This window comes from Aquarana catesbeiana, linkage group LG04 (assembly GCF_042186555.1).
Source record: "Aquarana catesbeiana isolate 2022-GZ linkage group LG04, ASM4218655v1, whole genome shotgun sequence".
Lineage (NCBI taxonomy): Eukaryota > Metazoa > Chordata > Amphibia > Anura > Ranidae > Aquarana > Aquarana catesbeiana.
Window position 1 is genome coordinate 202683306 of NC_133327.1, and position 22749 is coordinate 202706054.

Sequence of the window (22749 nt, forward strand, 5' to 3'; positions counted from 1 at the left end):
ACACATGACAGTGATCACTGCTCTAAATGACAGAGAGCAGTGATCTCTGTCATGTCACTAGGCAGAACGGTGAAATGCCTTGTTTACAAAGGAATCTCCCCGTTCTACCCCTCCGTGACACAATCGTACGCCCTTTTGCCCACCCGTGCCATTCTGCCGATGTATATCGTCGTGCAGCGGTTAAATAAATTTTCGAGGTATGTCTCTGATTTACATGCTTGCCTTTCTACAATTCTGTTATTGTAGTAAATGTAGATATTTATTTATTACCACTACAGGAAGCCCGTCCTCATTGGCTTGGCTTGCTTTCTTGACAACTGTTGAGATCAGATATTCGGTGGAGAGGGAGTGCATTGTTTTTAATGAGTTGGTGAACCCCAAAGACTTCCATTGAGAGAGGGAGCAGTAATGTAATGTTGCTAAAAAGCAGGCCTCAAAACCTGTTGTATGTAATTTGAAAATATGGCTGCCTCATGTACATGTGTAGTCTTAAACCCAGGTTCACACTGCTCACGACTTCTGATCCAACTTAGCCCTGCAACTTCAGTCCAACTTTGATCTGGCTTAATGTGACTTTTTACACTGTATGACATTGAAGTCATATCAAAGTCGGACCAAAGTATTGCAGGAACCTTTTTTAAAGTCAGCGACTTATGTAATATCAGTTAAGACGGCTCTCATAGGAAAATATTGAATTTGACATGTCATGCGACTTGTGCTCTCGCAAGTCAGATTCCGTGTCGCACCAGTGTGAACCGGGCCTTAATGCTACAAAGAAAAAAAGGTTTTTAAAAACATTAACGCTTACAGATAAGACTATTTACAAAAAGCCAATCTTCTTTGAAAAGCACAGAAAAAACTATAATCCCTCTCCACCATCTTCTCACCTTATCAGCATCTGAATAACTGTATGATGAAAAGATTTTTTTAGGTTCCAAAAACCTTAATAGATACCATAGAAGACCTTTCTCATGGATATACCAATCAGTCTAAATGAATATTTTTTCAATTGATAACCTATTCTTTTCCAGATTAGACTTACATGAGAATATGATCATTGTGAAAGTCTTTGTGCAAGATAGGGAAAGAAAAAATCAACTTCTGATAAAAATCTACCACAACCCCAACAGGGGCAGAACATAAAATTAATGAAAAAGCACAATCACTATAATTATATTATTGGGTCAGAAAATGAGGTGAGAGAATATAAATGTTGGTTAAGGGATGGGCACACGTGGTGAAAGGACATTTCGGAGGACTATAAACACACTAGAGAATAAGTGATATAGTTGGAAACAAAACACAGCATTAGGATTGTATATGTCTGTAGAATTATATGGACACATGGGAATATATATATATATTTATTTATTTAAATTCTCAATGTTGCTTTTCCAGATATATGAGTTTGATCACAAGATAATTTACAGTTCATATTACTTGCATAGTACTGCGCGGCACTGATTTGACATGTTCATACAGGGGAAAAACATAGCAAAAATGTGCATGATCCACAACATTAGTGGATTTTAGCTACTTAAAGACATTTGCCAAGAGTCGTCTGATATGTGAGGAGGTTGATGATCTCTGGTCTACGGAATCTGAAAACAAGCTACTTATACACCGCAATAAGGTGAAAAAAAAAAAGAAGCTGGACATTGGACCAGGTATTTCCTGCTGAACCAGATGACTTTCGGTATATGTGGACCGGGATTAAGTGTTGTCAGATCTGCCTGATATCTTTTGCTAAACTATTGCGCTCAGATATTTACAACATAAAAGCTAATCAATCTGTAGTCCAAGATAAGAGCTAATGGGGTACTTTAAATAATACAGGAAGTCTGCAGAAGACACAGGAGTTGATTTACTAAAACTAGGGAGTGCAAAACCTGGTGCAGCTCTGCATGGTAACCAATCAGCTTCCTTTTTTTGTCAAAGCTGAAGCTAGAAGCTGATTGGCTATCATGCACGGCTGCATCAGATTTTGCACTCTCCAGTTTTAGGAAATCAACCTCGGGATGCCTGACGAAGGCCCCTTTAACACTACAGCGACTTCAAAGTCACGCGATTTTGCAGCGATTTCAGGGAATGCCTGTATAACTCGCATCAAAGTCGGACCAAAGTAGTGCAGAGACTACTTTGACGTCAGCACGACTTGAAATCGTACTAACATGAATGGTTGTCATGTGGAATGACTTGTCATGTGACTTTGCAGTCCCAAATCATAGAACAAGTCGTACAAGTGTGAAAGGGGCCTCAGGCTGGGTTCACACTTATTCGATGCCAGACATCGCATGTGATTTGCACAGCATTGCTGTGTACATCACATGCAATATCTGTGCAATGCGTATTCAGCCATACACTTTGTATGGCTAAAATTGCATTGCATTTGCATCAAAATGGTGCAGAACCCTTTTTTTGGGCCCCACTGGAATCAAATCGTGTGGGTGTTCAGAATCATGCGATCCAATTCCACAGTTCATACTGCATTCTGTGAAACAATTTAGGGGTGTCATTAACTTCATATTGACACCCACAGCGGTTTGCAGATGTCAGTGTGAACTGCCTGCAATTCAGATGCAAAACCCGCACAGAAATTGCGGTGGTTCCCGCATCACACCAATGTGAACCAAGCCTTAAATGGAACAAATAAGAGGAGTTTGGGCATGTTAGGGTTTACATTTTACTCTTTAAGGGCTAAATAGTGTTTAAGGTGCTGAAACTCCATACAATAACATTGGCTGAGAGACCAATTTAGTATCCCTTATGAGCACTTTAAGCAGACCTAATGCTATTGTACCTTGATAAATCCAGACCATCAGATTTATTTTCTTAAAGGCCTTTACCCAATATCTTTATTTTCTGCATCACTGCTTGGAACCTTTTTAGGATTATGGTATATAGAATATGGTTCTAGTATTTTCACATTAACAAAAACAGGTACATTAAACTACATAATTCTGATGCCGATTGAAAAAGCATGTACTCGATGGTAGTTGACACATGTCCCCAATCTGCAGATGCTGTAAGGCTTTTTCTTCTCAAGATGATTTTTCTTTTTTTTCCTTGACCATCTGTCAGTACCAATTCTCTGCCTTGGTAATGAATATACGCTCAGCAATAAAAAATAAGATTTATTTAAAGAGAAATGTAATTGCTATTGCTATGGTGTGGTTCTGAGTTTAGTGCTAGTAATATGTACAATAAAGACATAACTGTACTCAGTTTATTACCAGTTTATTACCAGTAACGGTCTACCGTTAGTAAAGTGTAGTATCCTATGCAGTAGTATATTAAAGTTTTGTGCTGCCCTAAGATGTCTAAACTCCCTAAACACCCCCTAATTTAAATATGACCCACCCCTTCCTGTCCAGGTCACACCCCTTTCTGTTTAAGACCCGCCCTGAAATTTTCGAGTGGGGACACTAATACTAAGGGCCTGGGGGGGGGGGGGATTTTCTCTCACTTTCTGTTTGGCTATGGGGCAGGAAGTGAAGGGAAATCTATGCAATGGGACAGTGATGGTAAAAAACTGACAGGGGTTATAACCCTCCCTTATTCTATCCAAAATGGAAAAAAAAGTGTTGTCTATAGTTCTACTTTAAGCACAAATTTCTGATAATTTTATGGAGAGGACTAAGAACATATAACCATGCCAATGGTGCAGCAGAAAACATATAGCACGGTGAGGAAGGTTTGTGGTCCATGATGATAGGACAGTCAAAATTAGAAGCGGCATCCCCCTCCCCCCCCCACAGCTGCGGAATGCCAGCTGCCCGCATACAAGAAGCAGTGCAGTCGCTTTATGGGGGCGCTAGACTAATTTGCCTCTCGGCCCAGTCCGCCCCAAAAGACTAGCGCTACACTTACAGTGTAGTGCAAGCCAGAGGTGACTCTTTCTGTGCTGCCCCCCTGCAAAGTGCTGCCCTAGGCCTGGGCCTTGTTGGCATAGGCCAGGATACAGCGTTGATCCTATGTCTTTAGAGACAGCAATCTTAACATGATCAGTGGGTGAAAGAAATGAAAACTGGGGTCCACAGTTACAAAGAACTAACTTCATTAATAGTTCCATGATCCTTTCATTTTATGAGACCTATACTGGGAAAACGCACTGACCGCCATTTAAGAATACCTTTTGCCTGGTTATTATGTTCATCTAAAGGCTTTATTCCTTTGTCAGTGACCTGGAATAAGTATGCCAGGTTTTTATTTTCCCCTGACATCACTAGCTGCATGCTTGTTCCAAGTCAGAGACTGAGAAAATATAGAGGCCAGAGACAGCCAAGCAAACAGCATTGTTAGAAGCAGAGATCAGCAATGGGAGATCCTGTATTTTTCTCAGTACAGATTTCCCTTAACGTGGAACTAAATTCACCATACTCTCCAGTGGTCCAAAGTCCACTAGGGGTCCCTTGCCAGCACTGCCTCCTTAGGGGTGCCAGTCTTTAGCTGGCTTGATTAGTCAGCAAGGGATAACGTAACTCCTGCATATGCACAAGAGTCAGTCACCCCGGCATAAAGAGGTCATGTCATTGAGGTAAACTGAGCTCTGCATGCACAGCTTAGTATACATTTAACTCAAATATGTTTATTTTATTGCAGAAAAGACATTTCAGTTTACAGTATAGTTTGCCCATACTTGTAAGTTGGTTTTTAAGTTGCCTTTAGTTCTGCTTTAAAAGTTCACATGTGGCCATATACATATCTGCTAATGATGCAACTGCTTCAACCACCATTTGCAGTATAAGGTGGAAGAACAGGACACAAAGAGCACAGAGAAGCATCTGATATAATTATTGCTCCTTACAAAGACTTTACATCACCATAGCAAAGATAATGATTCATTCTCTGCTTTTGCTCTCCATCTCCGTGAAAAACATAAAAAGCAGAAAAAGTTGTGGCGAGTACAAGGGGGTTGCAAGAGAAATTACAATGTTTCCCACTGACAATAACCAGCAGGTCATGTTTTCAGGAATTGCTTCATCTTCTTCAAGAGACTTAAATACGAAAATCGGATGGAAAAATTTGTACAACGAGCTGTCTGCCAATTTTCAGATAGTTAGTATGGTGCTTTTGACAGCCGATTTTGCTTTTTTCGTCAGACAAAAATGCTGGATGTGCAGACTATAACGTTTTTGTCGGATGTGAACTCAACGTCCGATTTTCGTTTCATTAGTACAGTTTTCGTATGAAAAAATATCATAAGAGCAAGACTACGTATGCTCAGAAACAAAACATACAAAACTATTCAACACATTACGTTCCTTCTGACGTAGAATTCTGTCGTACGAGAATTTTCGCATGGTGGGTAACATCACTTTCGACATGAGACTAGCATGCTACTAAAAAATTGTACGTTCGGTCGTCTGAAAATCTAAGTGTGTGTGTATACAAGGCTTAAATCTGTGTACCTGTATCAGAAATACTATAGCTATTCTCAATTAAGAAAAACCTGAAAACCAGACCTGCTGGGGGTACCTGAGGACTGCCCTTTATAAACACAGCATTATAACACACACAGTTATTTCATAAAAAGCTGAATAAAAATGGGGATACAAAATAAGGTAGTACTGAGTATTACCAAGGAGGCGGACTTTTTAGGCTGAGAAACAGTGGAGAAGACTGTTTCTCTGCCTAAAAAGTCCACCTCCCTGGTAATACTCAGTACTACCTTATTTTGTATCCTCAATGATTTATGGACGTGGCTCATTTTTGGTGCACTTTCCTCTCTCTTTTTTTTGTGTCTAAATAAAAATGAGATTGAAAATAAAAATGAGGGATATCATGGCAAAGTAACAGGTTCACTTAATGCTCCTCCCCCTTTCCCACCTGGAGTGGCTGGCGATTGCTGTGAAGAAAGTGGCGCCGGTGCATCATAAACGAAACATCACACTGTTTACTTTTTCTTTGAGCTTTACTCAAATGTCACAAAATGACATTTCATTTATCCTTTGTTGCAGGGGCGGTTTGTGATGAGGTGTGCTGCGCTGAAGAAAATAGTGCGTGCTGAAAAAAAAAAGTAGGACATGCACCGCTGAACTGCTAGCACTCAAAGCAAAGTGCCTGTCTATGTGTTGGACAAGGCAAGGCCCAAGTCATATGGTGTGAACAGGTGCTCAGGATGCAGTCTGAGTGTGAAGTGGGAAAGTTCTAGGTATGATCACTATCACAAACAGCGAAGGATCCTCAGAGCCCATTCACACAGGGACGACTTGTCAGGCGACCTAGTCGCCTGACAAGTCGCCTCCCGTTCTGTACAATGGAACCGTTCTAATTGCATCGCTCCGACTTAGAAAAAGGTTCCTGTAAGACTTTGGGGGCGACTTGGGGCAACTTGCATAGACTTCTATACAGAAGTCGTTTTGCAAGTCGCCGCGGAAGTCGTTTGCAGGTCGCCTCGCTGAGGCGACCTGCAAGTCGTGTTGCCCCTGTGTGAATGGGCTCTTAACCTTGTGTCAGCTCAGGTCCAGGCGGGTCGTGGAGATAAACAAGGCTTTTTTTTCTTTTTTTACTAGGCTGAGAAGAGTGAGGGGGAAGTGAGTGGGGGAGCAAATGGAAGTAGACGAGAGGACAAGTAAGTGAACTGATGTTTGCCTTGATTAGCCAAAAGCACACATTCACTTTACACAATTATTGTTTTTTTTTTCTCTAATCCGAATTCCTAAAAATAAAATTGAGAAAGAATGAGCATGTGTATAGAACAATTTATGAAGCTAAGATCAAGAACACAAGGACAAGACCTCAAACTATCAAGAGGAAAATAATCTTAGAAAGTATTATTTTACCAAAAGAGTAGTTGATGATTGGATGGATATATATATATATAAATAATTATCAAAGTATTGGGACGACTGCCTTTACATGCACATGAACTTTGATGGCATCCCAGTCTTAGTCCATAGGGTTCAATATTGAGTTGGCCCACCCTTTGCAGCTATAACAGTTTCAACTCTTCTGGGTAGACTGTCCACAAGGTTTAGGAGTGTGTCTATGGGAATGTTTGACCAGAAGTACATTTGTGAGGTCGGGCACTAATGTTGAATGAGAAGGCCTGGCTCGCAGTCTCCGCTCAAATTCATCCCAAAGGTGTTCTATCGGGTTGAGGTCAGAACTCTGTGCAGGCCAGTCAAGTTCCCCCACTCCAAACTCGCTCATCCATGTCTTTATGGACCTCGATTTGTGCACTGGTGCACAGTCATGTTGGAACAGGAAGAGACCATCTCCAAACTGTTCCCACAAAGTTGGGAGCATGAAATTGTCCAAAATGTCTTGGTATGCTGACACCCTAAGTGTTCCCTTCACTGGAACCAGGGTGGATAAAAATCAACGATTTGTTTAAAAAAAATAAGAAAAATCAGATTTTTTAATTTAAATCAGATTTTTTTTTAGTTAAATCAAATTTTATTTTTAATCAAATTTATTTTAATAAAATGCTTTTGGCGTAAAAAATCTAAAGACAGTTTTCTATTTAAGATACATTAATAATTTAGTTTATTCAGCATGAAATGGAGATTAGTTATGTAGCACAAGGTTGTATATTCTGCAATATTTGCATTTTTGGTAAACTCATTTAATGAATCCAAGATCTGCAAGATGAAATAAAATGCACTGCATTGATGCATTCACACAATTTCACAGTAACCATGAGATAAAACAAAGTTCAGGAATATTCCTTTATCCCATTGTTCTGCAAATATATGTACACTACAAACTGTATAATTGTTTGAAGAGAAATGCATCTGTACCCCAGGTTCTAAGTGTGAGGAGGAAGGGCAAGCAGTAAAAATGAAAGTGAAACCTTCTAAGCAGCTTATAAAACTTGTGATCTTTCTGCACATAGCTTGAAGTGCTTTATTCCTCCCTTGAGGAGCAAAATGGCAGCAGGCCATAAAAGAGATATTATTGAACTTCCTCTACCTATGTGTAAAGCAGGTATGTTTGCAAAATGCAAGCAATGCAACAGAGATGCACGGCCTGGTGGCCCAAATTAAACAACATCACGAGAAGACGTGCTGTGATGAAAGGACCGTGTTTGAAGTTTATTTTAAGTGGACCCAGTTCTTTTGTTTGTTTGTTTTATTTTAAAGATATTTTGTTTATGCACTTCAGTTACTAAACATTGATGTTTAGGCAAATACAAGAATATGTAATATAATGTTATTGTTTTAAAATAAATAAAAGAATTTGAGTAGCTCTCCAACTATGTGTGATTTAACCTATTAACCTAAAATCAGTTCTGATATCGATGTTTTACTAACCTAACAGCTTATTATTCTAAATCGGAAACCTTCATTTTGTTTGCAAATATTAACTACTTACCTACAGGGCACTTTCACCCCCCTCCTGCTCAGGCCAATTTTAAGCTTTCAGCGCTGTCACACTTTGAATGACAATTGCGCGGTCATGCAACACTGTAACCATGTGAAATTTTTTAGCATTATATTCACACAAATAGAGCTTTCTTTTCGTGGTATTTAATCACTGCTGGCTTTTTTTATTTTTTACAAAAAAAAAAAAATTTTGAGAAAAATTTTTTTCTTAGTTTCTGTCAGTAAACTTTGTAAATAAGCAATTTTTCTCCTTCACTGATGTGCGCTGATGAGGCGGCACTGATGGGCACCGATAGGCTGCACTGATGGGCACTGATGAGGTGGCACTTATGGGCACTGATGAGGAGGCACTTATGGGCACTGATTAGGTGGCACTGATAAGAAGGTCGCACTTATGGGCACTGATAGATGGCACTGATGGGCATGGATAGGCGGCACTGATGGGCACGGATAGGCGGCACTGATGGGCATTGATGGGTGGCACTGATGGGCATTGATGGCAGCAATGATGGGCATTGATGGGTGGTACTGATAGCCAGCACTGACTGGCATCACTAATGGGCACTGATTGGTGGCACTTGTAGGCACTGATTGCTAGCACTGGTGGGCACTGATGGGTACTGATTGCTGGCACTGGTGGTCACTGATTCCTGGCACTGGTGGCACTGTATTGTAATCAGGATACTGATTATCAGTGCCCTGATTACATGTCTGGATGTCCACTGCGAGGAGATGCTGCTGATTGGCTCTCCTCGCCAATCTGTCAGTGTGAGGCGATGAGAACCGATTACCAGCATCTCCACGTTTACATGTGACCGGCTGTGATTGGACACAGCCGATCACATGGTTAAAGAGCCACGGCTCTTTACATAGATCAGAATCACCCCGTGTCCTAGCAACACAGCGCGTCCGCAATCGCTGCGCTGCGCGCCCCCCTGGTCGCGTGAGAGCGGTTGTTCTGGGACAATGTCATCCCAGAACAAGAGCTGCACCACTCCTCCGTCATTTGATGGTGGGCGGGTGGCAAGCGGTTAAAGATTCTAAGGAACGGAGTTTTCCGCGCTCACGGACCTGAAAGCTTGCAGCCTCCCCTTAGACTTACCCCCGAAGGGGTGAGTTAAACGGTAGAAGTAATGTTATTTGGGGGTGAGTGGCGCTACCTTCCCAGGGTACCTTAATTAATATATAAACCCCAAAAAATAAGTGTAAATAAAAAAATAGAATGAATTTGTGTACTTAGTGCAAACCCTTTATCACTCAAATTCATTGGACAGTGAATTTGAGTGTCCAACAATATACAGAGTGGACTGTGCTAATGTGTCAGTCTCATAACCTGCATAGAAGTGTACATCATGTGGCTAACCATCACAGGTTTAAAAGTGACAGTTTGTAGAAAATAATAAATGACAATAAAATTGGCAATAAAATTAAAATTAAAACATCACAGTCTGTGTTATGGAGAGGAATCAGTCCAAAGGAATCCCCCTTCTAAAAAACCAGTGTGCAATCCACTAAAAATGGCATTAATTCGTATATCTAAATCCTATATTAATCCGCAAGTGAATCCAGAAAATTACATAAGGTGACAAAACTAGTAAAAATAAATATATATATATCATAGGTATCCCAACTTAGGCATACAATGTAAAAAAGATGTAAGAGATTGTAAAAAACATGTAAGAGATTGTAAAAAACACCCCTAAAAAATATTTTTAGTGAAAAAATAGTGAAAAAATGGTGAAAAAATTTAATTAAGTGTATCAGAGTCCAGCAAAAAAACAAGAAGTAAAAAACAAAACGTTTGTGATAAGTGACTTCCGTGAAGACAGCTGCTCAAATCCAGTGACTTGCGGTGCTCCCCCTCAAAGATCCCCACTCACCAGCTCCCTGCACCCCTGCAGGGGTAGTAGGCATATATGATCAGGCAGCGATATGATGTTTTTGGGTTCTCAGGGTCTCCCGCTCCAGCTGTGAAGTATCCTTCAGTATATCCTCATATGGAAGAAACAGGGCTCCATAGTGTGATACGTTTAAAATAATTTATTCAGCTTTGGTGGTTCGCTGTAATGACACACACTACACAGCTGAGAGGAGCCTGCTTTCCCTGCAGTGTGTGTCATTACAGCGAACCACCAAAGCTGAATAAATTATTTTAAACGTATCACACTATGGAGCCCTGTTTCTTCCATATGAGGATATACTGAAGGATACTTCACAGCTGGAGCGGGAGACCCTGAGAACCCAAAAACATCATATTGCTGCCTGATCATATATGCCTACTACCCCTGCAGGGGTGCAGGGAGCTGGTGAGTGGGGATCTTTGAGGGGGAGCACCGCAAGTCACTGGATTTGAGCAGCTGTCTTCACGGAAGTCACTTATCACAAACGTTTTGTTTTTTACTTCTTGTTTTTTTGCTGGACTCTGATACACTTAATTAAATTTTTTCACCATTTTTTCACTATTTTTTCACTAAAAATATTTTTTAGGGGTGTTTTTTACAATCTCTTACGTGTTTTTTACAATCTCTTACATCTTTTTTACATTGTATGCCTAAGTTGGGATACCTATGATATATATATATTTATTTTTACTAGTTTTGTCACCTTATGTAATTTTCTGGATTCACTTGCGGATTAATATAGGATTTAGATATACGAATTAATGCCATTTTTAGTGGATTGCACACTGGTTTTTTAGAAGGGGGATTCCTTTGGACTGATTCCTCTCCATAACACAGACTGTGGTGTTTTAATTTTAATTTTATTGCCAATTTTATTGTCATTTATTATTTTCTACAAACTGTCACTTTTAAATCTGTGATGGTTAGCCACATGATGTACACTTCTATGAAGGTTATGAGACTGACATGTTAGCACAGTCCACCCTGTATATTGTTGGACACTCATATTCACTGTCCAATGAATTTGAGTGATAAAGGGTTTGCACTAAGTACACAAATTCATTCTATTTTTTTATTTACACTTATTTTTGGGGGTTTATATATTGGTTAAAGATTCTAACTACCAGCAAGAATGAGTCCTTACATTTAAAGAGCACCTGTCATTTCAGATCCATCATGGCAGAGCCTGTTAGCGGGCATCCACTCACCTGCTGCCGCCAATGGGACTGTTGGTGAGTCAACAGCGGGTCAGAGGAGGAGCAACTGTGGGCCAAAGATGACAGTTGCTCTTTAAAAATTATGATTAAATCAAGCCTTTTTACTAGTGATTTAAATCAGGATGTATATCGACTTGATTTAAATCAAATCCACCATGACTGGAACTAAGGGGCCAAGCCCAACCCTTGAAAAACAACCTCACACCATAATCCCTCCTCCACCAAATGATTTGGACCAGTGAACAAAGCAAGGTCCATAAAGACATGGATGAGTTTGGGGTGGAGGAACTTGACTGGCTTGCACAGAGTCCTGACCTCAACCTGATAGAACACCTTTGGGATGAATTAGAGAGGAGACTGCGGGTCAGGCCTTCGCGTCCAACATCACTGCCTGACCTCACAAATGCGCTTCTGGAAGAATGATCAAACATTCCCATAGACACACTCCTAACCTTGTGAACAGCCTTCCCAGGAGCTGAAGCTGTTATAGCTGCAAAGGGTGGGCAAATCAATATTGAAACCTACGGACTCAGACTGGGATGCCATTAAAGTTTGTGTGTGTAAAGGCAGGTGTCCCAACCTAAATCCAATTCAGAATCTGTGGCAAAACTTGAAAATTGCTGTTCACAGACGCTCTCCATTAAATCTGACAGAGCTTGAGCTATTTTGCAAAGAACGGGCAAAAATGTCATTCTCTAGATGTGCAAAGCTAGCTGATAGAGATATATATACCCAAAAACACTAGTAACTGTAATTGCAGCGAAAGGTGGTTCTACAAAGTATTGACTCAGGGGGGCTGAATACAAATGCACCCCACACTTTTCACATATTTATTTGTAAAAAATTTTGAAAACCATTTATCATTTTCCTTCCACTTCACAATTATGTGCCACTTTGTGTTCGTCTATCACATAAAATCCCAATAAAATATGTTTTAGTTTTGGTTGTAACATGACAATATATATATATATATATATATATATATATATATATACAGTATATATATATATATATATATATATATATATATATATATACACAGTGCCTTGAAAAAGTATTCGTACCCCTTGCAATGTTCCACATTGCAAGCAGAACGAATACTTTTTCAAGGCACTGTATATATATATATATATATATATATATATATATATATATATATATATATATATATATATATATATATATTAGAGCTGCACAATTAATCATCAAGGATTGTTATCGTGATCTTGACTAAAGTGTTTCACAATTCTTTCTGCAAAGTATTCTCTCTGCTCTTCTGAAGCCACAGCCCTCAAAAGAAAGGAAGAGAAAAACTGGGCAGTCTGCTAAAAATCAAAACATTGTGAAGAAGCAAAAGATTCCAACTCATCCTAAACATGACAGATCTAGTCACCAGTCTATCCCGTCTGCACACAAAGCATTCAAGTTTAATATTCACATCAAAGAGCTTGGTTTAACAAGGTTACTTTCATAAAAAAGAGCTGTGAAGAGGCATTCTTCATGATATATTTTACAGGACAATGACATATTATGCTCTCAAACAATGCTGTCTTCTATTTCTGCTAATTCGCACCAAACAACTGTTACATTTAAGTGAAAGATTCTGTTTAGTAATTCCTTTTGTGAATATAAAAGCATGCTCCATTATTACAATATTTTAAATGAGGGATCTGAATGAACAATCATAATCTGAGCACAATATAGAAGGGTTAGTGTCAAAGAAATGAACAACGCCATCCAGCCTACACAGTTACAGAATTCATCATGAGAAAAACCCAGTTCAGTAAATACCACCATAGCCAATATCACTTGTGCTCATAAGAAAAGGAGCCTAGTTTCCAGATAAATGTGAGTGATTAATTAAGATAAAATACAGCGTGTGCAGTGTAATGCATTATGATGGTGTGTGGAACCCTATTGTGGCATACGTGTATAAGGCAGTGACTTTGTTCCCATTATTATTCCTTCATGCTATGCGGCAATATATACTGTATATTGGCAAGGCAAGAATAAATAACACACGTAGGTCTATTGTTATTCAAGAATTGGCAGTAACAATAAGGTCGTTGGCTTGTGGTTGCGGTGTGGCCCCATTGACTGGAATGGGCCCGTTTGATAGGCAATGCTGCCTGTCAACTCTTCACGCCAATGCAAAGCACTGCAGTGTATGAACAGCCCTCTCTGGTTGTATGGTAGACTTTAAGTGGGCGGGCACCAACCTTGTCCTAAAAGAGGCCTAAATCGTTTAAAGGTCAACTGCAGCCAAATATGAAATTTTACTAGTGCATCAATTACCTTACTCCTCAGTCTTGATTCCAAATATCTCTTCCTAAACCATCCTGTCCGTTATCACTGGTCCCTTCACTGCCACCTGAGTTCTGCTTTTGGAGCCTACGAGAAAGGACCCTGCCCCTGGAAGTGGCACCTCCGTCAATAGGAGGTGTCCACATCATGCAGCCAGTGATGTGGAACCTTAAAGTGGTTGTAAACTCCCCTTATAACTTACTATTAGGTGCCTTTTAAAGTTTTTCAAGGTGTGCCATTTAGGAAGGATCACCCTCCCCTTCTTTCGATGACATTACTTGGGCATGCGCATTGGAATCCCATGATGGCACACTGAGTGTGCTGTCAATCTGTAGCGATACATGGCACATTTATGTCAGCATTACTCCATGGTATTACATTGTGCCGTCCGTCATCAGTTCAGGCTTAGTTTTAACTTGTGCAAGAATAATGCAGTGACTATGAAAGGGTGGAAGTTCGAGTTGGAGAAGGCAGTGGAGGTCTCTGCAAATATGGCGCTGGCTTGGGATGGAATGGACTACAATAATAAAAAGCTGCAGAAATCGTAAGAAGAATTTTATGTGGCTCCAGCTTAAAGTGATTCCAAAGGCAAGAGGTTTTCTATCTTAATGCATTCTATGCATGTGTGCAGCAGCCCCCCAGTGCTTACCTGAGGAGCATCTCAATCCAGCGTTGTGCATGAGTGTCTCGAGTCGACCGTCTGGGACTCTCCCTCCTGATTGGTTGAGACACCGGAGTGGCGCCATTGGCTCCCGCTGCTGTCAATCAAAGTCAGTTAGCCAATCAGGAGAGGGGCGGGGCCGCACCACAGCTCCGTGTCTGAATGGATACACAGAGCTGCGGCTCAGCTTGGGTGCCCCCATAGAAGGCAGCTTGCTGTGGGGGCACTCAACAGAAGGGAGGGACCAGAAGCGCCAAAGAGGGACCCAAGAAGAAGAGGATCTGGGCTGCTCTGTGCAAAACCACTGCTCAGAGTAGGTAAGTATAACATGTTAGCTATTTTTAGGCTGGGTTCACATACTTACGCAGCGGCTCACAGCAGGAGTCCGGTGTGTCCTTGTTCACCTTTTCAGGTCTGATTTCAGCCCAAATTTTTGACTGAATTCGGACCTGAAACAGACCAAAAGACGCACAGGAGCCGCTCTCCATAGAGAGCCGGTCACAATCCCCTGCTATTGCAAATTGGATGGGGGGAACCCCCATCCAATTTGCACTAGTGTGAACCCAACCTTGAAGAAAAAAAGCAAGACTTTAGTATCACTTTATTCCTATTTGTTTAAAAGTGCATTGAAGTCTACTACTCCTTTAAGAAGGACCCCGGAAGTAAATAGAAGAAAGAAGAATTGTGGAGGGGGGTGCTAATATCCTGGAGTTGAGCTTTATTGAAGGCTAGGATGATTTCAAATGTGTTGATACATGCAATAGAAAAATAACCATGTATACCAAACAATGGAATAAAAGGTAGTTGTGATTGTAAACCACATACCTGACATATTCCCTTGTCATCTCCTCCCATGCTTGCTTCCAGGACTTTTCCTGAGCCTCTCCCATCCTATGGAATTCCCTGCCCAAATCTGTCTGGCTATCTCCTACTTTGTCCACTGAAAACTGAAAGCCCTCCTCTTCAAAGAAGCCTGTCCCACCTCACCTAACAACTGTATTTTCACTTTGTTCATCAGATCATACCCCAAAGTTATTCCCTTTTGTGTCACTTGACCCTCCTTTTTAGATTGTAAGCTCTAATGAGCAAGGCCCTCTGATTCCTCCTGTATTGAATTGTATTGTAACTGTACTGTCTGCCTTCTTGATTTAAAGCACTGCGCAAAGTGTTGGTGCTATATAAATCCTGTATAATTTTAATGTTAAATCATCAATAACTAAGCAAATACCAATGTATAATTATAAGTCAGCTATATTAAAGTTACAACAGATCCTCAGCGCTGTAGCGTACCATTTACAGCATCTCAATCTTTGTGTCTCAATCTACACAAATGACATTTCATTACTACCCTATACTGGCGAGTTTAATCTCATGCTACTAAGTAATTTAACCTCTAGTTAACAGTCGCTTCATTAGCAACACATTAAAATCAAAGAGCTACAAATAAAATGATTGCCAATAAATGATTACATCGCTCTGCAGTGTGGGATTCAAATTATCCATATACTCTGGTGTTCAGAGATCTTCAGGAACCCACAGTACCTTTCTCCATTCAACTCCATCATCACATAATGAGAAACATGAGAAATTAATCTAAATACCTAATGATAATAAGGACATGCTTATCTCTTATTTATCCAAAACACTTACTGTGGGCAGATAGTAGGGAACAACCAGCCCAGACTTTCTCAACCTTATTAACACTGAGGAACCTTTGAGGCCCCGTTCACACTTTGTGTAGTGATTCGCGATTTTGTGTTGCCAACATTCAAGCAATTCTGTGTGTTGCACATAGGGCAACTAATTCACTTAAATGGGCTGCCGTATGCGCGTTTGTTGTACAAAAGAAGCTCATACGCCTTTTTGGGGCGACGAGATTTGTGTGATTTTTAAATGCACGTTTTGCCATAACTGATGTGCGATTCTGTCGCGCGGCAATCGCGGGAAAATTGCACTGTGTTTGGAGTCCCATTTAAGTGGTAGTAAACTGAATTTTTAAAAAAAATTGCTGACAGACAGGACATGTATGACAGAAGAGACCCTGTTGGCCTCTTCTGTCATAAAAGTTACCTCTTGCCTGTCAGCTGTCATTTACTCTTTGCCAAGTATGCACAGTGCAGTGTAGATTTACGGCCCCCGATCTGTCCTGCTGCGATGTGAATCCCGTGTGCATGCATGGGAGTGATGTCATTGCAGCCTGGCACGGAACCTGGAAGGAAGACCGGAAGAAGATGGAAGCGCTGGGGACCCACCGGATTGTTTACACAGCAGCGTTGGAGGGTTTCTTTGGCAGGTAAGTCTGCCCAAATGTGCTACTATGCCATGCGGGATATCCAAAGATGACGTTGCAGAAGAGGATTTCAGGGGGACAACATTCCCTGGCAGCAGTTCCTCTTTAACTACATCTCCTCTTTAACTACAGCTCATGGTACATTAGCATGGTGGTCACTGGGAGGGATGCTCCCTTTAGTTGTGATCAGTGGGGAGGATCCTCTTCTTACAGATAGCTAATATGATTATTTATAACAGTGGTTACTGATCTGGGAGGTAGAAACTGTTCAACGAACCCCTAACAACCTCTGGAGGAACCCTAAGGCGTCCTGGAACCCTGCATGAGAATGGCTGAACAAGACTATCACCATCATTCAGCAGTAGAATGCTAGCCATCAAGTTGAACAAGTGGAAGTTGAAAATTAGGCTGGCAGCAATTTTTTGGCCAAATAGATTGTAGTGAAAGCTTTTGAATCTTGCTGGCCTCTTCTCCTTCAATGCCTGAAGAAGAGGCCAGCATACTTTAAAAGCTTACCGTAAAATTGATATAGTTGGCCAATAAATGGTATCACCCTAAATCCAAACTTCTACCATCATTCATCAGTGCAAACAGCAAATGAAAAGTACAGATAATCCACAAGTCAGAAATCATCTTTTCACTTATTTGACCATATTGATCTGAAAACTGATTGGTGTAACGTTCTGCATTCTGCATTTTTTACTGTCATTTTGAATAAGTCTGTTTTGTTATGTATATATTTATCTATTTTGCAATAAGTATATTCCATAGATAATTGATTTCTGTGTTGTTAGGGTTCCCCCTGGAGTATAAACCGACCTATATGACAGAGATCCTTCAGCTGTCCAACTTGCTTCATCCTTATTATCAGGCTGTAAGAATCTACTACCACTTGGATGCCACATAGGAAGTCTGTAAACATTTTCTGTATAATTATTGGGACAGCAGACCAGCATAGGTCAGAGCATGACCTGTTAACGGGTGCAAGTCATGGGACTACAACTCCCAGCATCAAAAGAGGACTAAAAGCCCCTGCGTCACCATCATAAGATTTTAATTGTGGGAATAAAGGGTCTACAAGTCTTATTTACATTTATGTGACTGTTCTTTGTTTTTATATATATATATATATATATATATATATATATATATATATATATATATATATATATATATATATTAGAGCTGCACAATTAATCGTCAGGAATCGTTATCGTGAACTTGACTAAAGTGTTTCACAATTCTTTCTGCAAAGTATTCTCTCTGCTCTTCTGAAGCCACAGCCCTCGAAAGAAAGGAAGAGAAAAACTGGGCAGTCTGCTAAGAATCAAAACATTCTTTATCAGTTGAAATTAAGTATAAACATTGTAACAATTTGTCAATGGAATAGACTGTAAGTGAAAAAAAGTTTAACCACTTAAACACTAAACCTTTTTCTGACATTAGTTGGTTTCAAAAATCATTTTTTTTGGCTAGAAAATTACTTAGAACCCCCAAACATTATCTATATTTTTTAGTAGACACCCTAGAGAATAAAATGGTGGTTGTTGCAATATTTTATGTCACACTGTATTTGCACAGCGGTCTTTCAAATGCAATTTTTTAAAAAATATATACTTTAACGAATTAAAAAAAAACTAACCAGTAAAGTTAGCCCATTTTGTTTTGTTTTTTTTGTATAATGGGAAAGATTTTACGTCGCAAGAATCGTGATCTTTTTATTCTAAGCAAAAAAATTGTGATTCTCATTTTGGCCATTTTGTGCAGCTCTAACATATATATATATAAATATAAATATATTATGTGACTGTGGGACTACAAATTTAAACATTGGGGGTTATTTACGAAAGGCTAATCCACTTTGCACTGAAAGTGCTCTGCTCATTTTATCATCCAATCATGTGCAAGCTAAAATGCTGTTTTTTATTTTCCTTGCATGTCCCCCTCGGATCTACAGCGACTTTACTTCCAAGTGCACTTTCAAGTGCACTTGCAGTGCAAAGTGGATTTTCGTTAAGTAAATAACCCCCATTACGTGCATAAACAGTGGGGTTTATTTACTAAAGAAGTAGAGTATTTTCACTTAGCACTGTGAATGTTCACTTTCAAAATGTGTGTACACTTTGGAAAGGCAATGATAGTAAATAAGGTGAAAATATGTTTACTTTAAACACCCAATCATGTGTGCGGGCAATACAAAAACAGGATTTTTAACAGCACATGATTGGATGATTAACACAGCTTCACCTTATTTACTAAGCTTAATGAACATTCACTTTGCGGGAATTGAACAGTCTCTAGTACATCAAACCCACTATGTTATACATTTTAGGACTACAATTACCAGTATGATTTGGATTATGTGAGTCATCAAAAGTCCTAGCTTGACCTGTATAGACTCTATAATATGTTACAAGTCCTAGTATGACCCATCCATATTTATAGTGTATGGAAGGGTGGGGAGGCATAAATTCCAGCATTACATTGTTATTATTGCACTGGGATACAACACATCTCAGAATGCGTATTATGTCATTGTGAGCCCCAGCATTACAGGTCTATACATCCTCCCTGGACCACTCTAACCTACCTAATAAATATACACCCCCCACCCAGACTGATGACCACTGGTCTAAACACCAGACAATGCACAGCATTTATTGATGAAATTATACGTTTTATATTTGCCATATGTACTCCAACGTATTTGTAAGATCCTTCCACCGAAAGAACCACACACTCTATAGAAGAAATATACACATGTACTTTAACCACTTACTTCGAAGGAACAGATAATCCTAACAATACAAAGTGCTGGGACTTCAAGCTTAATCGTCATTAGTAGTGCCCATATCAAGCACTTATATTTTGCGGTTTTCCTCCTCATCACCTGCCAGGTAGTGTGTGCACCTTTGAAGTTGTTGTGGCACTGCAATGGGTATGACATGCATAGTATCTATCTTCTGCCCCATACATTCTATACAATGAGTATGACATGCTTGGTATCTATCCTTTGCTTCATACATTGTATACAATGGGTATGACATGCTGGTATCTATCCTCTAATCCATATATTCTATGCAATAAGTATGACATGCCAGTATCTATCATTTGATCCATGCATTCTATGCAATGGGTATGACATGCTGGTATCTACCCTCCACTCCATTAAAATACAATGGGTAGGATATTTTGGTATCTACCCTACACTCCATCCATTCTATACAACTGGTACAAAATGTTGGCATCTACCCTTCACTTTATCCATTCTATACAATGGGTATGATATGCTGGTATCTACCACCCACTCCATCTATTCTATACAATGGGCACTACATTTGGGTATCTACCCTACACTCCATCCATTCTATACAATGGGTGCAACATTCTGGTATCTACCCTATACTCCATCCATTTTGTACAACGGATAAGAAATTCTTGTATCTACCCTACACTCCATCCATTCCATATATAGGTATGACATTATGGTATCTACCCTACGTTACATCCATTCTATGTATGGGTATGACATTCTGGTGTCTACCCTCCACTCCATCCATTCTATACATCTGATATGAAATACTGGTAGCTACCCTTAACTTCATTAATTCTATACAATGGGTATGATATGCTGGTATCTACCCCCCTGCCCTCCACACACATCCATTCTATACAATTTGGAAGACATTCGGGTGCCTACCCTCCACTCCATCCATTCTTTACGAGTACGACTTGCTCATATCTACACTCCATTCCATCTATTCTGTACAATGGGTATGAAATTCTGGTATCTACCCTCCACTCCATCCATTCTACACAACAGGTATGAAATTCTGGTATCTACCCTCCACTCCATCCATTCTGTACAACGGGTACGAAATTCTGATATCTACCCTCTACTCCATCCATTCTATACAACGGGTATGAAATTCTGGTATCTACCCTCCACTTCATCTATTCTATACAATGGGTATGAAATTCTGGTATCTACCCTACACTCCTTCAATTCTATACAACGGGTACGAAATGCTTGTATCTACTCTATACTTCATCCATTCTATACAACTGATACAACGTGCTCATATCTATTTTCCACTCCATCAATGCAATGATTATGACAAGTGGGCATCTATATTCCACTCCATCTATTCTGTACAATGGGTATGAATTTCTGGCATCTACTCACCACCCTATCTATTCTATACTGTGGGTAAGACATTCTGGTATTTATTCTCCATTCCTCCATTCCATCTATTCTCTGCATTGGACATTAAGAGCTGGTATCCACACTTAACTCCATTCATTCTGTACAATGGGTAGGACATGCTGGTGTGTACCCTCCATCTATAACTAGGACATGCTGACATTTACCCTCAATCTATAGGTAGGACATGTTGGTATGTACCCTCCATCTATTCTTCACAATGGGTAGGACATGCTGGCACCCAGCCTCCACTTCAGGTAAGACCTTATGCCATCACCTCTACTACTATCAGTAGGTGCCCCTCCTGATCTACCCATCTGTCCCTCGAACACCACTACCTCCATTCCATCTATCCTATGCATTGGGCATGACGAGCTGGTATCTCCACATAACTCCATCTATAGACAATGGGTAGGACACGCTGGCAACCCAGCCTCCTCTCCAGGTAGGACCTTGTGCCAACCTCTCCCCCACTATCAGTAGGTGTCCCTCCTGATCTCCAGGTCACCTACCTCTCCTCCATGGCCATCGAAGATGCCAAAAATGGATGGGTGGCTCTTGTTGAGGAGGTCCATGCTGATGTCGAAGCGGTCCTCCATGTGGTCCCTCCGGCCCTGGATGGAGTAGACAGCCACATTGTTACTCTTGAAGTCCCAGGTCTTGGAGAACTCAGCCTCCAGGACATCGAGCCCCCCGAGGCGGTCATTCTGCATGATCTCCGCCACCTTCCCCTTCACCATCTGTACGGCGTCCCGGGAGGACTTGACGATGGTCTTGACCTCATCGGTGTGGAAGAAGTAGCTCCACAGGGCCAGGCTGATACACAGCAGGAAGAGGGTCTCCGGTCTGAGTAAGAAGTACCGCATGATCCTCCCCAGCAGAGACAGCAGAGTCATGGTATCCTCTATCATTTATGTCCCGGGAGAGAGATCAGTGCATGGCAGGCTGACCCCGGAGGGGAGGACACAGGTCTCCGCACCTAGGACAAAGAGGACCGTCAGTCACGGGAGGATCACCATGGACCGGCCACAGGGGAAGGAGAATAGGGGGAGGGGGGCTTACCGGTCCCGGGCTGTGTGCCCCCTGATAGCTGTCCGGACACTCCGCTCCTATCCGTTCAGCACCAAGACAGCTGTCACAAGGTGCACACACACACACACACACACACACCGGCTGTACTGCCAGACTCCCCCTCACCGGGACAATGTACTGCGCCACCGACCCGGGGAACACGCACCCCTTCTTCTCTACTACTCTCTGTACAATACCCACATAACCTCCCGGGGGGGCTTCCTACCCACCGGGCTCTCTATTCCGACACAGCCCTGTGTGCTCTACACTAAGGAAAACCTCCGCTTATACCCGGCTCACTTACTGCACCGGCATCATCCCCCCTACACTGCAGTGTGCAAGTGGTACGTCCCATCACAAGACGGAACACTGCAAGCGAGGAGGGACACAAATCAGCAGTCCGGGCTGAGAGGCACCCAAACACAGAGAGTGGCTATATCATTGTATATCTATAGATAGATATATCTATCTATATATATGTGTGTGTGTGTATATGTGTGTGTGCGTATATAAATATCTATAGATGTGTGTGTGTGTAAATATCTATCGATCTATCTATCTATTCTAGATAGATAGATCGATAGATCTATCTATATATATATATATATATATATATATATATATATATATATATATATATATATACACAGTTGTGCTCATAATTTTGCATACCCTGGCAGAATTTATCATTTCTTTGCCATTTTTCAGAGAATATGAAAACGATAACATAAAATCTTTTCATTCACTCATGGTTAGTGTTTGGCTGAAGCC

General features: G+C 40.7%; 1 protein-coding gene across 1 annotated transcript in view; it reads right to left on the reverse strand.

Annotated features, from left to right (window-relative positions):
- Window positions 1–22313, reverse strand: part of PPM1L (protein phosphatase, Mg2+/Mn2+ dependent 1L) — a 423750-nt gene extending 401437 nt beyond the window's left edge. Inside the window, exons 1-2 of the mRNA XM_073626116.1 lie at window positions 21970–22313; window positions 21420–21886 (exon numbers count right to left, since the gene is read on the reverse strand). Of these exons, the coding sequence (XP_073482217.1) occupies window positions 21420–21818 (399 nt within the window). The 5' untranslated portion in view covers window positions 21819–21886; window positions 21970–22313. The remainder of the gene's footprint in view (window positions 1–21419; window positions 21887–21969) is intronic.
- Between the last annotated feature and the right edge of the window lie 436 nt (window positions 22314–22749).